The sequence below is a fragment of the Erithacus rubecula genome, assembly GCF_903797595.1.
Source record: "Erithacus rubecula genome assembly, chromosome: 10".
Lineage (NCBI taxonomy): Eukaryota > Metazoa > Chordata > Aves > Passeriformes > Muscicapidae > Erithacus > Erithacus rubecula.
Window position 1 is genome coordinate 7,041,527 of NC_136662.1, and position 18,044 is coordinate 7,059,570.

An 18,044-nucleotide genomic window follows, 5' to 3' on the forward strand; every position below is an offset into this window, starting at 1 on the left:
CACTCAACAAACCTGTGAAATAACTGTAGCTGAATTCCTGTACCAGGTTTGAGTCTTGTTGAAATATGTATATAATTTCTCATTTCATGTTGTGCTTGGCTTTAGTTATTAATAGCAATAGGTATTCTTAGATTTTAAAAAGGTGAGCAGAGGAAATTAAATTCTGCCTTTGTATTAACTAAAGCCCTACTACAACATTTGCCATTTTTTGGAAAAATTTAACTATGCTTGTATATATATATTTTTAGCATTTTCTATGCTCATATTACAGTTGTAGCTTGATTATCAGTTTCTGAATTGTTTTATTTTCTTTCTTTGATATTTTTAAATTCCTAACTGCTGCTTCTATTTGTTTTTTAAAACTTAGTGTAAAGGGGAACTGGAATTATCCATTGTTCAGCTTTTCTGTCTTCCACCATAATTTTCAGCCTGGGGCTTTTAAATTTAATATTCTCCATGTTACCAAGGCATTTAGTAGTTCAAATGGTGAACTCCATATGAAAATTTAAAAAGCTTTGTTATCTCTCCTTTTTAGACAAAACCTTTGTTTGTTTAAGTTTCAGAGTTTCCAAGGTATAGTCAGGTCTTGAATGTGAACTAATTTTAAATTCTGAATGCCCTTTCTGCTGATTAGAGATGGCCAAGCAAACATGGAAAGAATACATAAATTCAGTCAATAGGGAAAGCTCTTTTTTAGGTTTAATTTCTGACCAAGAAGCAGGAAAATTAGGTACCTAAAAGGCGAAACAAATAACATATAAATTTTAAAATAATTTCATACAGTTAGATCAGTTGTGGAAAATAATTTCTGTGTAGCCCTCAAGCCTGCCAAACTGTGTTACTGTGTTGTTACAAAACTGTGGTGAATCCTTTTGCAATGATTAGTAAATTTCTATGAAGGTTTAAACTTCAAATACAGATTATTAGATACTACAAATTATAAGATATACTGTTCTCTGTGTCTGGGTAGATAAAATCAGTATTAACAGATTGAGGTTGCTTTTGTTTTCTTTCTCTGTCTTCTGCTACTAGCTGTCTGTAGAAGATAAAAGAGGAAGGAGTGTGTATGATTTTTAGTTCCAGGTAGTCCTCTGTGGACCTTGATCAGCTGGTGATTTGTGGTAACCATCTTTTTCTGGTAGAGTCTCTGCATCTCTTTTCAGAATTAGGATTTCAAGTTTTGTAGTAAATAGCTTTGATTTTCAGCCTTGCACTGAACAATATGTAGTGAATGTACAGTTGCACTGGTTAAATTGCTGATTTTCAGTGTAGTTGGAGCTTTCCCAAAACACGTTCTTCTGTCTGCTTCTGTGGTTTAGACTGAATCAGTCTGAACAGATTTAAGTCAAATACAAATCCTATGAGAGAAACAAATGTGACTCTTCAAACTTTTTGTAAGATCAGTTTAAACAGTGCAACCTCTTGTGTGAAGGTAAAACACTAATACTGTAGTTACACTTTCCACTAGAACTTAATGTTTCCTAAATCCACACTGATACCAAAAGCTAACCTGTCAAGAAGAAAAGTTTGCAGTAGAATCAGCTTCTTGATCCAATCAGTGCACAGCTGCATGAACACAAATGATGGTGCAAGGAAGATAGCAGAGACAAGCAGTTCATGAAAGGCATGACTATCATGTCTTGGCACCATAAGATAAGCTTATATGGAAATAAATTTATCATAGTCATGTTTAAAAATTTTTGTTAGAGAGGTTAAAAAATCATAGTGTAAAACCATAGGCTCACAACCTGAGGGACTATTTGTTCTTTCAGCTTTTTTTTTTGTTTTTTTGTTTTGTTTTTTGTTTTGTGAGGTTTTATTTTCGAATTTGTTGTTGTTTTAAACATTGGGAAGTCAGCCAGGATTCTCTGCTTAGTTTGTTTCATAGTGACTGATTTTTGTGAAGTTACAGGGCAAAAAAGTGTATTCTTACTGATCTAAAGTGACAGTTCAACAACCACTGAATTCCCAGGTTGTCCAAGAGACTTCAGCTTTTCTTGAATCTCTTCCTTTATGTGGCCTTAGAAAATGTGTAATTATAAATCTTACTGTATGTTTGAATTTAAATTTCAAAAGTCTTTCACCCCTCTGAAGCATATTCATAGTAATCTCAAGCACAGTTTCAACCAAGTGGATAAATAAAAATATGTATTGGATTACTATTTTGAGTTGTTACTGTTAGAGAGAGCTGGTCTCAGAATTGAAATGAATGTGTGCTTTTTTGCAAAGAGTAGTTCTTCAGCTTAGCATTAAATAGATACTGATGGACTTTTGGAGTCCAGGTCTGAAATACACTGCACTTTGATAAAGGCAAGAACAATGCTCCTGTCAGTGTTAAATAGAATAATAGGCAGCCTAGGTCTGATATCAACCAAGTTAGCCAAAACTTTGCTTTGTTATACAGTTTAGAATTCCTGATTGCAGTTGAAAATTAAGATAATTTGTTTTCAAATATGCATGTTTTTCCATACACTAACTATTTTTCAGTGAGATTAAGAGTAACTGAATCCTTTTGGGTGTGACGGAAATGTCCAGAGCCACACACTGACATGCATCTTGTAGTTGATTTCTTCTAAGTGCCTTTGGAATTCTTCCCTGCTACAATCCAGTGAAATGGAGAGGATGTTGAAAATATCTGTGTTACTACTGCACACCCATTAGTGCACAATAGCTTTTTTCCATAAAAGCTCTGTATTGTTACTGCAGTTGTTTTCAAGGTTTTATGGAAGCGCAGTATTTTAACAACTACAGAAAATAATAAGGTTTCATAGCAATTTGTTCCATGATAGTTTTAAACTACATTTTTACCATTTCCAGAAAATAGTTATCTTCATTAAACACAACTAAATTCTTTCTGCACTTCAGTAATGGGTTTGATTTTTATTTTTCTACAATGAAATCAATAGAGTAGTGATATTTTCTGTGTGTATCTATAGTACTAGTGCATAATATTTTTGTTTTTAATACTAGAAGTATTATGCCAGACAAGTGCACAGAGTTGCAGAAAAAAATCTGTGTGCTTCAGATTAGCTTTTTTTTTTTTTTTTTTTTTTTTTTGGGATTGTGTATGAGTTTAGAGGTTTATGTATTAGTTCTGATAATTCCTCTGCCAGTAGTCAAAACTCCATCTACATTTCAGGTCATTGCACATCATGCAGCTGATGCTAATGTGATTTGTCATTGTAAAAATATAACTGCCTGTACCTCTTGTTGTCCTGAAAACTGTCATATGATTGTTTAAAAATATTGTTGAATGTTACTGTTTGGCTTGAAGTAACTAACACAAGCTTCACTGCAGTTGGGTGTACTGTACTACAGTGTGTTTATCCCTTTTTTCATTGCTTTAGCTTCCCTGCTTCCCCATGTGTGCTGCTGGAGTTCATTTTGATACTTGTGATATCATGACTTCAAGTCTCAAATAAATTCTTCAGTCGGATTGCATATGTAGAGTACAATTAGATGTGTGAAAGCATTTCATAAAACTGCATTGATCTGACAATCCTAGCTGTTCATGTGGGAAAATTATAATGTTGATCTACAAAGAGTGCAGACATATTTCTCCTGTGTTATTGCTGCTAATTAGCTCAATATGCAGAGGTTACAGTGCACTTATGCTTGCCATTAAATTACAACTCACTGTTATACAAAATTGAGAATGTTAAAGAAAATTGCTTTATAAAAGTAATTTATGAAATCTGATAAAATGTTCCTTTTTTTTTTTTTTTTCCCTTTGCTTTTTGCTTTTATCCTTTTTTCCTACTGCTTCCTCTGAAGTCTCCTACCAAATGGTTTTGGAAACTGGTTCCTGTAAGTTTGCCCAACTGCTTCACTTTGATCAAATTGCTTATTTTGGGAATGGCTTTGTCCATGTCATGCTGGTCTAATCATTCATTTCATTTATCTGTATGAGATGATTTTATAAGAGATTGCCCTGCAAAGGAGTGCATAATTGCAGAAGCCTGTTTTGCAAGGTAATCTGTGCAAAAGAAATATGAGATATGATGCTGGATAAGGAATTACTTTTCAGGCAGTCAGTGGGTTTGTACAGGGCACTGCTACCTGTTATTAACACGTGTCAAATGAACATTTATAATCCACTTTTTCATAAACTTTCAGTAAACACATGCTATTTGATATCAATTCTTTTTAAAAAAGAAACTTACAGAAGTAGTTTGTGATTGTTGATGCTACATGCAATCTGAAATCTTATTTATTCTAAGCATATGCAATCATTACATCATTCAACTAGAATTCCCCATTTATTTAGCTGATTTAAGACTGATGTTAATCTCTCCCCACACAAAATGACCCAAAGCAGCATACTTTTAGTGAGATTATAATTTCACTAAAAGTAAAAAATAGCTTTTCATGTCTGCAATAATATAAAGTTTGTTTTCTCTGTGCTGTGTCACCTTGGGGTTATCATTGCTTTGCTCTGTCATGTAGGAATTCACACTTGATGTACATTCAGATTGTTTATTTGGCAAGGTTTGGCTGGGAACAGCTGTTCAGGTATATGCAGAATTGCATACTTCTGATCTGAATTCCAAAGAAGTAATTCCCATCTATCATTGCTCTGAAGATTACCAAATAATTGATCTAGCAGTCCCTCAGATGTTCGTTGCCATAACTAATGAAACACTTCTTACATTGCAAAAGAAATTGAAATTAACAAGGCAGGTGCATGTAGGCAACATTAAAAATTACTCTGTATCTGGAAAAGCAGTTTAAAAGTACTGTGTCCTACAACCTGAGCAGTGTTCAGACTCCTGATTGTCTCTGGGGGCTGTTGCTCTGTGAAGGTATCTGTTGCAGTTGTGATACACAGATACTCTGCTCTTCACAGTACAACCCTTTAATTTTCTTTTGGAATTAAGGTAGTGTAGCCAATTGGAATGAAGAAAATGAAGAAAAGAATATAAGATGGATCAATATTTCACTTTTTTTTTTTGGTCTTATTTTGTCAAAGTAAGGCTACTTGAAAACAGTCTCAGAATGTCTGTGTTCTGTTTTTGTCTCAAGTGTTGGTTTACTAGTGAGTATCTTCCTTTTCATAAAAATAATATTCATTTCTAAAATACTCAGTCTGTTGAGACACTAACTCCAGTTTGCCTGTCAGTAATCTGTAAACAGCTTGAATTAGTGGTATTTATATTACCTGATGGTGTTAGTTCAGTAGAGATACAATTAAACCCCAAGTTATAAGACTCAGGCTGCTCTGCTTCAGCCAGTCTTGTCTCTTCCCTTTAGAACAGAGCACATTTCACAGTGGCAGATATTCCTCAGCATAGAGGCAGCTAAAAACTGTTAAGTACATTTATAACATGTTATCTGCTGTATGGTAAATGTGTAAGAGCATTCATTATTAATGATTAGCTCTGAATACACACAAGCACTTAGGACAGAGTAGCTGGTATGCAATTGGTTCATCTTTAGCTGACCTTGTTTCTAGGCAAGTGTCTTGACTATACCTAGACTAGGTTAAGTGGAATAAGCTCAAGGATGCTAAGTCATGATGGTTTAGGATCTCAGAAACAAGATGCCTATATTAGCATTTCTGTTTCAATTAACTCTAGAGCTTTATAATGTAGAAGTTCATCTTTTTCATTGTTACATATACATTAAGTAGCAAACACTGCAGCTGATGAGAAGAGTTTCTTCAAATGGAAGTTTATTTAAAATGCAGTACATTCAGTGCAGTGCCTTTCATTTTTTTCAGTATAATTTCTTTTATCTTTTCAACCAAATTGAAACATGATGCCTGCTATACACTAATGAACCTAGCAGATCAGGTTATATGAGTTTATCTTTCCTGAAGTAATGTGCTTGGCATTCTCTACAATGAATTAAATCCTTTATGTCCACTTCAAAGATATGACACAGTTTCTAGCATGGGTGAGTACTGTTCCTAAGGCCAGTGAAGGCATCATCAAAGTGCAGTGTACTTTTTCACAGGATTTACTGTACAACACCACTATATTATCAATTTCAAATTTTTGAATACTCCATTAAAAGATACCATTCAAAAAATATATAAATATAAATTGGATCATGATGTTCAGTCCATCTGTTCTGTCCTGTATCTGTTACCATTATTGATGCTTAATCATAATTAAATTGTGGTATTTCATAGAGTTAATTTCAATCATTTTGAGGAGAACATACATGGACACAATAAGATGGAATTTTAAACTCAGAGCATTTTCATCATAGAGGGTCACTGGATTGCCATAGAGTGAGAAAGAATAAACTTTCACTGCAATTATAATTGGCCTATTTCATTAGAGATACTCGGGAGTATTAAGAGCATGATGAAAAAATATTAATAATGCATAACAGGAACACAATTTTTGTTTGGTGTTAATGTTTCCTCTAGCACACAGAAACGGGATTTTCGTTTTTATAAAGTGTGTTTGACACACAAATACAACTACACTAAAAGCATGAAATAGCAACTAAATCTCAGGGGTTTTTTTTAATATTAATTGCTTCAGGTATAAGTTCTCTGGGCCAAGTGCAAGCCCTTTATGTTTTTAGAACTGATGTGGCTGCTGTTGCCAGATTAGGCTTTTACTTCTTAGGCCAGTTAGGGGACACTGACATTCACTAAAATAATCCCACGTGATCCTTGACAGAAATCCAGTGACAGTAAGTACAGCCCTCAGGGTTAGTCTGTGGTTCTACAGACATTTTTGCATGCACAGATGGATTCAACAATTCATACCCCACCCCTAAAACCTCCTTCCCTGCTCATTCACTGCAGAAACAAAGGAGGAAGAGTTGCTGTAGCTGGACCAATGGTTTTGGTACAGTTCCATCAGCAATTGCTCCAGCACAGCAAAAAGGTGAAGAGAAGGTGGTAGGAACAGTCAGCTTTGGCCTTGCTGGGAAGAGTGATTTCCACAAAGACTTCTTAGAGTCCCTTCAGGGAGACTTGCAGTTCAGTGTGTATAGATGCATTTAAATAGCATGAGATTAACTCAGAAACACTCTACAACTCCTAAGTAGTTCTGTGGTATGAATAAAGCAGTTACCCTTCACTACTGTTTTAAAATGTCTTAGTAAATAATACTAAGAAAATCTATACCACTTTCTTCCACTTCTGTTTCCTTTCCCAGGAAGAAGTGGAAAAAAAATAGAAATTATGTTAAGTCCATTTTTTTCAATAAGCCCTTCTCTCCTATCACACACAAGAAGAAAGAAATCCATTGAACATATATTCACTACAGATAAATGCTGTATCAGTATCCTAACCTAATGATCTCTTTATATGCTGACTGAATTTTTTAAATATTTCCATTTATTACTGGGTCACTGCATGGTCATAACAGTTGACCATTAATATTTCTCTATGTTTATGAGTGACATATGTTTATGACTGCTTATAGTGGCAGATACTAGTAATAAAAATGGAGTTGATAAAATGCAGATCTTCTTACTTCTAAATTTGTCATTAAGTCAGTTATATGAATGAGATTTTGGGCAAGATACTTAGGTCAGAGTCATGTGACTTACCAGTAAACTGAAGTTGCACCAGCTAAGGACTTGTCTCACTGTGTTTGCACACAGATCATTTTTTGATTGCATAATAATGACTGTTACATTTTAGGTCAGGTATAGAATGTTATTTAGTTTAGTGTGCTGTAGAGAGATCATCAAAACTTAATTTTGAAGGCTAAACTTAGTATTAGCATTGTTCCTTTCGTCTTAGATATTATTTATCCTGTTAGAAATGTAGCATAACATGAATAGTGTTAGGAAATAGAATACTGACAATATTCAGCTATTTCTTGAATACTGCTTTTTCACTAACAGTGTAAAATCTACAGCATGAATTTGTTTCTTCATATGTTTCAGAGCCTTTGTTTCTCTAAATTTCTGCATTTCAAATTGTAGGCTCGTTACCGGAAGGAGCAAACATTGCTGAAACAGCTGCCCTGCATTCCCTTGGTGGAGAATCTGCTGAAGGATGGTACAGATGGTTGTGCTCTAGCAGCCCTGATCCACTTCTACTGTCCAGATATCATTAAACTGGAGGGTATGTCTGGTATCTCTTGGCTTGTTCACATGGGCCATAAAAGTTTAAATGTCTGTATTTGGGAACTGTGTGAAGGAAGGTGCTTAAATGCAGTAATACAGCAGACATTTTTGAATGTGGCAGGTTTAATATAAACTTTGTGCCTATTTCATTTTACCTTTAAATAAAAGGAACCCATATGTCTTTTCCAGTGTGCTTGCTTTTATGTTGTCACACTAAAATAAACATACTTGAAATTATCTGCAAAACTCTTATTCTTAAAGCCACATAAATGCTTTTTTGTGAATCTGAACAGTTACAGATGTAAAACTTAGAAGAGTTTAAAATTAGACTCTGTGTAGCTTCACTGCATGGCAAATAGTTGCTCTGTATTCTGTGCTTTTAGTTCACCTGAGACCTACCTGGATGATTTATAGAGTAAACAAAAATATATAGTGTAGAATATATTAGTGTCGTGCTGTTCTATAATAGCAATTGTCTGTGAGGATGAGCTGCTTCATCTCATTCTTTTGCTCAGCAGCCTGGTAAAGTTATACCTTCCTCTTGGCAACTAAGAGCTGTAAAATGTCTTGGCAGCTAACACCCATCATTTTCTGCCTGTGTTCTTTCTATGATACCTTTGATGTCGTGGGAACACTTATGCAGAAACATCCTGAGAAATCCAGGAATATGAAGAAAGGTTTAGAGCTTGGTAAGGGCTGAAATCTGGAATTCATATACACAACCACTTTATAGAGAGCTTCAAGCACAGTAGGCATTGAAGATGAAAGGCACAAATATGTATTCATTCACCTTTCTTCTGCAGCTTGAGAATTTTGATAAATAGAACTTTCAGTTTGCATAAACATTGCAGCCAAATGCATACTATTATATGTGATTAGGGAAGAGTTAAAACTTGGGTGGTATTGACTGGGGTAACACCTGGTACTTCTGTTGTGCTCCAGCATGGCTGAGAACAGTCTGAAAGGTCTTGTGTGACCAGCACCTTCCTCCAGCATCTGGCTTTTAATGGCAAGGCACATGTCATCTTTAGAGTTTAGTTTAATATTCTTGTTAGGTGTCCTGGCATCTTCTTCCCTAAAGATACAAATGTGCATGTCATTGTCTCAGAAGTAAATTCAAAGGTACTCCAAAGCAACTGGAAACACTTTAATAAGACTTTGTTCATCTTCCCTGTACTTAGGTAATATAATTTTTGATGCATGTTGAATTTTACTGAGATTTGGTTCTGTATTGAAACTGAAGAAGGCAAGTAATAAAAATACATATGCAAAAAAGGCTTAAAATGCATTAACAAAAGAGAAGAAAGTATTCTATGATTCTCTGTAGTCTGAAATAGAAAAATTCTTCTCATTAAGTTTTCATTTCACTTTCAAATATAGGTTTCCTTGAAGGAATGCAGAACTAGAAAGGACTCCCATTGAGTCAAGAAGTTGACTATGGACAAAATTATATAATCCCTTTCATGAATTTGTCTTGTTCTATCTTAAAACTGTCAAAATCTTGAAAATCTGTACTCTTCTTACCCACTGTTGTATAGTTCAATTTTTTTGCATGATTTTAAATTTCATTCTTGTGTTTTACCTAAGTCTGCCTGTAGCCTGTCTTACAGGCTTTTGTTGTTCTTGCAGCAGCATCCTTTGGTTTGAATAGCTTCTAATCTGATGTTCCCATTTTTTATCTGTTTTTCTTCCTCTTGTTTTAGCCCAGGCTACTGAACCAAGCCTTTTCAGTCTCTCCTGCTGAAGTGGATTTCCATTCTCATTATTATCCTCAATAGTCTTCCTCTGAAACTTGTCCAGTTTGGGTTTATCATTCTTGACTATGGATGGTTGTAATTGTACAGAGACTGGCATCCCATTCTTGCCTTGTGCAGTGCTCCTCTGTCAATGCTGGAAATAAATTTTCTGATAGGTTTTAGCATCATGTTTGTTTTTTCCATAGCTGCATGATGCCAAAGGCACATGTTTACAGTGGCTAATACATGATAACTCCCTGCTCTATATCACCTTCAGTCATTGAATCACATTAGAATTTTATTAGATTCAAATGTATGACTTCACATTTTGCATTTCTGATTTAATCTCAGTCAGTTTAGTCAAACATTTTTTCTTATTGACCATCATCTGTGGGGTTGGAATTATGGACTGTGTCTGATTTTCTTCAGTATGGGAATCCTTATCCTGCTGGCATCAAAGTAGATTCCTTTCATGAAGAAACCTTTTATCCTTAACAATTCAAAACTTATGTGGAGTTCTGTCATACATTGTTGCTTTAGGAATAAAATCTGATGCATGCTTTGGAAGTATATTTAATTCTTCTCTTCAGTCCTGTCTTTTAAGAGGACTATCTTTTTTTCATGGGACTTATTATTGCTACTTAACTTTCCAAGAAGCAGTCATAAAAAGACAACAGAGACTATCTGAGCTTGAATAATAATCAGAGAATACTGTATAACTATACAAGTCTGTTCACTTCTTTGTCTTTAAATAACACTTTCAAACTGAGAGTGATAATTGATATAACAGCCTTCAAGCTCCTTGGAAAATCTCATCTCAAACATCTCAATACACAAATACCTTAGACCAGGCTGGTTTTTTTGTAAACATCCAGGTTGTTGATGCTAAAATGTACTTGGGTCCCTGTTTAAAGACAAAGAACTAATATGTATGGAGAAGCATTTGCAAAAATTTGTATATTTCTTGCTGCTGTTGCTCTATAGAAAATCTAACTATTAAAAAAATATTAGTTATTAAATGTATTTTTTCATTACATTGAAATAGTTGGGGTGAGAGAATAACTTACTTTTTCACAAAAGACAAAACAGAAACAAATTAACTTGTCAACGGTGAAAAACAAAATTCATTTTTACAAAAATATCTTAATATTTAGAAATGCAAAGATAAAATGTCGATAAATAATTTCTTTCATTTCTGAATTGGAAAAATAAAAGTCTCTGGTGGGGAGGAGTGGGGCAGAAATTGTCTGAAATTATTCAGTAAATGCTCCTGAATCTGTAAAAGCTGAAAAACATTTTTTTGCAAATCTGTAGTTGTATCTAATCTTTGCTTCTTTTCTTCCTTTATAGATATTTGTTTGAAAGATACAATGTCTTTGGCTGACAGCCTGTATAATCTACAATTGATTCAAGAATTTTGTCAGGAATACCTCAACCAGTGTTGCCATTTCAGTCTTGAGGACATGCTCTATGCAGCTTCTTCAATAAAGGTAAAAAATCTAACAGTTAAATAAAAATGCAAGCAACATCCACAGAACTATTTTGCTAATGATATATTTAGTCTTTTTTTTGCTGCTGTATGGGTTCTCTTGTGACATAGCATGTAAGGCACAAATTTCAGCAGAATGAAAAGCCACCTTCTTTTGCCCGTTATGTTTCCCTAGTAATTTCTAAGTATTTTTTGAAAAGCACTTATGAAAGTATTTGTAAAAACTTTGATTTTGTGCGAAACTATTTCCTACTTTATCTTTTTTCTCATAAATGCCTGAAGTGTGTAATCTGCAATATTTCTTTTAAAATGTAATAGTGATCTGTATTAGTTTAAATGTATCAAGGCCTTAAAAAAGAGGGGAAATATTGAGGAGTTGTTTATGGAATTATTACTCACTGTTCTTACTCTTTTCTGTATACACAGTAATTTCATGTGTGTTAATCTTAAAGCTCTTTCACTTTTGCAAAACTGTAAAATTCTAATTTCATTGGAAAATCCAATGGCTTTTTGCCCCAAAAACAAGCAGTAACACAATTCCAACAAATACAGTTGTTTGAATAAACAATTGTGTTTTCAGTCAATCTAAGATTTTTCTCTTTTACAAAGTGGAAAATAAAGCATTATTCTGTAATTCTTTAAGCCGTGTGCAGAAAGAAAAGGAGCAACTGAATGATTTGCCTGATTGTAATTTTAATTTTTCATTATTATGTTTCACTAAGAATTTCTTCTATATAAAACACACTTCATTTGCTTAAGATTCTTGTTGGGTTGCCTTTGGGGAATGAAATATTATTTTTCTGAAGTCAGCATATCCACTGTAGATGGGATATAATTGGTTTCTAAATATCTGGGTCATTTCACTGCTTTTATGATTTTCTAGCAATCTCACAAGCAGAGTCAGAAGCCAGAGCTTGAATACAGCTTTGTTGTCTCCTGTAGGGTTGAACTCAATCCTTTTCAAATAAGTAATGGGCTGCCAGGGTGAGTAAGGGCAGTAGGACCTAAGTCTAGACTACTTAGCTGTTGCTGGTTTGTTTGGTGTTTGCAAAGTTGTGTAGTGACTGCTTTCAGTCAGCTTTTGGTGCTGTTAAATTTCACATGCTGGTGAAGTCTGCTGCATTGCAGTCTGCCTTGGCTGCACCTCATATTCTACAGCCACACTCAGTGCTCTCCAGTACAACTCCTTCACTGCATTTTGATGGTTTCTCTCTGCTTACAGACACATGGAATAAGCACAGTTGATTATTCATGTTTTGATTCATGATAATCACTCATACCATTTTTATAGTAATGGCTTGAATTATTTCTCAAACCAATATGCACTAAGAAACTTCATTTGAAAAAAAGAAAAAAAACTATAGTAAATATTTTGTCAGTATCCCAATGCATCAGACTTTACACTTTTAAAGTGCAGCAGATTCAGTGATTTTGCTGTTTCTGAACACTGTTTTTAGATAGGATTTAGAGTTCTTTCAAAGAGTTAGAGTATTTCTAGTTCTGAGAAAGCCTTTTGTGATCATATTTTTACAAGTTGCTGTGGCATGGATGCTTATTTAGATGTAAATGCTACAAAGCAAGGCTGCCAAGTTTTTCTTCTAAAACTTGGCATGGAAACTTCAGCTAGTGCTGTAAACTCTGTTTTTCCAATGTAAAGAGTTAATTTGCTTTAAAAATAAATTTATTATTAAAAGAGCTACTTAGTTTTCCAGTGCATGTCATTAGAGTAAGTTTTAATAAATATGTTTATTCTCCAAAGAATTTTATTGTCATTTTAAAAAAGCTTGTAAATGGATATTTCAGATATTGCACATTGAATTACACTGGTTTGTGGAAGCTACTCTTATCTCAGCCTACAAAATGTACATAGTATGAAATCTTAGTATTTATAGAGGTGTCTTTGTTAATCAGCAGAAATTCCTGTCTGTTGTCAGAGTGGCTCATACTGCACAGTAGGTGCCACTATGCTTTTGGCTTAAAAATCTTTTACACTCATAGTGGTGACAGAAAAAGTAAAAAAGACCAACTGCTGATATCTTACTGGAAAAAGCCTCAGGTAAAAAACCACAGCAGCGTTTTTGGAATTACAGTGCTGTGCCTTGTGTGGTCCTAGAAATTACAGTAGGTATCCTGACTTGCTGCTAGTTCTTAAGCAGGAAGAGAGCAGAATCTCTTCTGAAATGATCCAGCACAAAGTACATACCTTACATTCTTCCCAGGGCACCCTGCACTGTCCTGGTGCATTACATCAAAGTAGGTTAGAGATAGGATATGATGCAGAAATTTAGTGCAGCACTTGACCAAAGTGACATTGCCTGCTTTGGGTTTTTCCATCAAAATGCACAGAAACACAGTGACTTCACTTCAGCATCCTGAGTCTTTGACAGAGGCTCTAAGATTTGGCAGCAGATTAAACTGTTGGCTTATTTTTGGTTTAGCACAGAGGAGAAATAAGCTTTGTCTGGATTTCTAGACAGCTTTAATGTGATATAATCAAATGAAGCAGAAAGTTTTGTTGCTCTTTATTGCCTATTCCTTCTCCTCTAAGAAAAATATATTTGTAAAGTTCTTCATAAGATGTTTCTTGGGCAGGGCTACTGATATTAAAGAAAAAAATATTTCAATACATTCCATGGATGCTTGGGGCACCAACAAGGGACTATACTGGTTCCTGGTTGTTTTCCTTTGAGGCAGACAAACACAAGTAGAGAGTGATTACATAAAAATAATCACAATGTTTTCTGAATTCTCCCTGCATATATAACAAGAGGAAATAGTAAAAAATCTTGAATCTTTAGTTGTGCAGATTGCTTTTTTGCCCTTCTCCTGTAAGCAGTTTTATCTTCAGACTGAACTTATTTTTTAAGTATCTTGTTCTTCACCTGTATCTGGGAAAGCACACAGAGCTGAAGGAGCTGTTTTATTGTGACTTGAAATGTGCTTGTTTTCCCTTTTCAAATAACAAGTTTGTAGAAATAGAAAACCTTGCATTAAGTGCCATGGCAAGAAGTATGAGACACTCTGCAGAACCCTAAAGACTTATTTATTGCTTTGTCTGATCTGTTGATTAGCACTGAGATATAATGGGAGTTAGGTAGCATTTGTGCTTTGGCAGTCCAGTGGAATGTATAATTACTATAAGGATGCTATATTGCAGTATAAGGGTACTATACTGAAGAGAAAAAATTATCAAGAATATAATCAATTGCAACCAAATATGTGGGTTTTTTTAACTTTTAGAAGTAATTTCCATGTGTCTCATGCAAAATGGAACATGTGAGATGTTTATTTTAATTCTAAGTCATTCTCTGCTGCTTTATTCTAGTAGGGCCACAGACTTCATATCTAAGAACCAGTCATTTAGGAGGTTAAGTGTCAAGGAGGAGACTGACTGACAACTGGAATAGTTTGGTGTTTGCCATGATTTGAGAGCAAACCTGGCATTGCATCAATTGACAGGCAGTTAATTGTTGTCTTTTGTAAGTGTTCCTTTACCTGAGCCTCTACAAATGTGTGCATTTGTACTTTGCTTTTTTAAAGAGACATCCTAAATCTCTGCTACTCATTTAATGTACACATATTGTACAGTCTCTCTTCATTGATAGGGGATTGATGGTGAGACTGACATCACCATATTAGGACACATTTTGTGAATTCACCTGCCATTATCAGTGGCATGACTCAGTTATTATTAAGAGTTAGCTATTCACACACAGCACTCTCTTGCTCACAGAGTCATTTTTTCTGGGCTGGAGCCCATGATCTCCCAGAAGCAAGTGGCTCACCAGTGGCTTTAGGAACATGTGCAGAAAGTTTCTCAAGGGGCTCATTTGTCCCTTGGGGTGTGTATATACACATAATGTTTGCATGTAGTAACTGCTGCCCCTGTGGGTGCAGCCAGGGTTGTAGAGCCTGTTGCTGACACAGGCACGTTCTGCTGGTCCTGTAAGGACCTGGCAGAGTCCTGCTGCTCTGAGCCTGTGTGTTCCTGGGAATTCAGCAGGGCCATGGGGCTCTGCAGCCCCAGTTGGTGCTGGGGGAGTTTGCATGTCCTTCAGCACAGATGCTGCTTCTCTGGCTGCTCTGTGCTGAGATCTGTAGAGTCTGCTCACCCAAGCTCATGCAGAAGGCATCTTTATTACAGAATGAAAGCTTTCAGAATGTGAAATGACGCAAATCCAAGAGATGAGTCTGTGCAAATCTGAGTGCTGTGTCTTGACTGAAAGGGCGTTCCTCTGACCTAGATGTGGGCCAGACTCCAAACTGTGCAGAATCACAACTAAGCACTTGGAATAGGTGCCTTATTTTTGCACCTAATTACTAACCAGAGTGGCAGAAAAAACATTTGCACTGTCAAATCTTTTTTGATTCAAATCCAGAACTTCTTTTTTTTTTTTTTCCCACTGCTAAATTGAACAGGAGTATATATCTGAAGGGTTGATTTATATTAAAAAATATTTATTCCACTTGAGCACTTTTGAATACTTATACTTTCTGATGTAACATTCCGGTGTCTATTTGTAAACAACACAAGCACAGGCTGTAATCAGCACCAGAGACATAAAAATAGTGTTTGAATACATTGCATAGGTCATCCTAGAAATTCAGGGCTGCACAATGTCCACATGTGTTGCACAGCTTTCCCTCCCACTGCCAGCCAGGCTGCTCACCTGAGTCTCAGCTGGCAACTGGAGCCCCTGAAGGACCTGGGAGAGCAGCTGGCTGTGCTTGGTGAGGCACTTATTATGTATGGTGGGACTCAGTTCAGCCATTTAATTCCCATCTGGCCAGGTTAAAAGGATTCAGGAGAAGGAATTAAATGTAAGATTCAACCAGGGAACAGTTTTTTGAGACGGTTTTTCCCTGAGAGGGACCAAATGTTCCTGACTCATTATTTAAAGGGAAGCATCGTGGTTTGCTTTCACTGATGTCAGCTGCTCTTCCCTCTCAGTTCTGGTCTGAAACAAAGCATAGTGCATTTTAGAACTGAGTTTGTGTGGCATTTATCAGCCTGTGGCAGGACAGAAGACAAACTGGCTTGTTTGGGTCATACACAGCTGTAGTCTGGCCTTCTTGAGACAGTTTGTGACACTGCAGTTTTCTGCAGGCTTGAAGCATTTACATTGGCACTTGTATAACAAAAAAACTGTGGATTTGCACTGGATGTGACCTTTCCTGACCCACTGAACAGAGATTTTAATGTGCATCATGGTAAAAATTGTACAGTGTATTTTATGTTAATTTTGCAAAAAAATTCTAAGCCTCTATGGCTGCTCTCACACCCAAGTTTAGTGGATACAAGCCTGATGACAAAGTATATGTATATTTCTGTATGTGATATTGTGGTTATTCTAAAACTTATAGGTATTAGGAGGGTATCATTTATTTGAAGTTTTTACAATTAAATGAGATTAAATGAAATTAAATTAAATGAGAATGTTTAGCTAATAATGATCTCTGAAACTGCAAGTCTGCCATCTGCTGTTCAGGGGGCTTGAGCCAGCCTGGACTGCTCAGAGCTTCCTTAGATTTTATTACTGTTAAAATACTGTTCTGCTTCTGAATATTACTGTCAGTGCATGTGATAATCATATGGCAAGCTGCTAGAATTTCTGTCACTGTAATCAAGGCAAAAATCTATGGAAATCATATCTACATTCTTTTGAGTCCTGGATAGCAACATTACTATAGACCCACTGCTAGTTTTTCCAAAAAAATCTGTTACTCAACAGTCTGTCCTTCAATCATTCTTAACATCCTTTTCTGACTAAAAATAACTTGTGTGAAAACATGATTTCCATCATGATGGCTCACCATCAGATATCTAAAGTAGCCTCTGTTCTCAGTGGGCTGTGCAGCACTTTCATTTTTAGTTCAGTAAATGCTGCTTTGGTGGCTTTAGAAAAACAAACAGTCTCGCAGCAGCTCAGGACTAAGTAGAAGATATTCTCAGAAGGAATATCTGTCCTTCATAAAACAGTCACACTATTGTGTTTCTTTTTTATTGTTGAAATGCAGCATTTCAATATAAACATGAGAAATTGGAGTGTCTGAATGCAATAGTATTTTGGATGGGGACAAAGCTATGATTAGAACATTTTATGATTTCAACTTTTTACTAAAAATTGCGTTAAAAATATAAAAGTTTAAGGAGAGGGAAGGGGGAAATATTCAGAGGGAATTTGTAATACTTTGAAACTGTACTATTAAAAATCATATTTTGTCTGAGAAGTGCATCTGATTTTTTTCTTGGTCTAAGATTCCTAATGAAATCATTGTGTGATGCTATGCCTGACATTTACTTGAATAGAAAACATGCTATGCACTTTTCCTCATTCAATTCTGTCGAGCTGGATAAGCAGTGATGGGGGTTTTCCTATTCTATTTATAACTTGTGTGTAATAACTCTGCAACATCTGCCTGATTCCTTCACCATATAGTACAGTGTAGGAGTAGCTTTTGGTCTGAGTATCCCTTTGCTGAAGTATAGGCTTATCCATGTTAGAAATCTTCAGCAAAAATAAATCTGAAGCAAAAGTGTCAAATATATACTCAAAATTATATTTTCAAATATACTGATACAGAATTGAGATAATCTCATTTATTATCAAAGTTTTTTTGGTAATTATTCTATTTATTTTAAAATTGCCTTCTTATCCTTAATGTCTCTGATTTGTTTTTTAATTAGAATGACTTTTTTGTTTGGAATTTTTGAAAGAAACTAATTGAAAAAGTTGTTTAATTATGTTTTCCCAGTTTAATGTATAAGCATTGTTTAC

The 18,044-nt window shown here is 35.3% G+C and overlaps 1 protein-coding gene across 4 annotated transcripts in view; it reads left to right on the forward strand.

The window, feature by feature from the left end:
- Positions 1–18,044, forward strand: part of CAMSAP2 (calmodulin regulated spectrin associated protein family member 2) — a 78,883-nt gene that overhangs the window by 42,484 nt on the left and 18,355 nt on the right. For 2 of the 4 annotated variants that reach the window (XM_079313556.1, XM_079313557.1), the window contains exons 5-7: positions 3,775–3,807; positions 7,897–8,038; positions 11,127–11,266. In XM_079313556.1, coding sequence (XP_079169682.1) covers positions 3,775–3,807; positions 7,897–8,038; positions 11,127–11,266 — 315 coding nt within the window. The remainder of the gene's footprint in view (positions 1–3,774; positions 3,808–7,896; positions 8,039–11,126; positions 11,267–18,044) is intronic. The other 2 variants (XM_079313558.1, XM_079313559.1) reach the window with 1 other exon arrangement.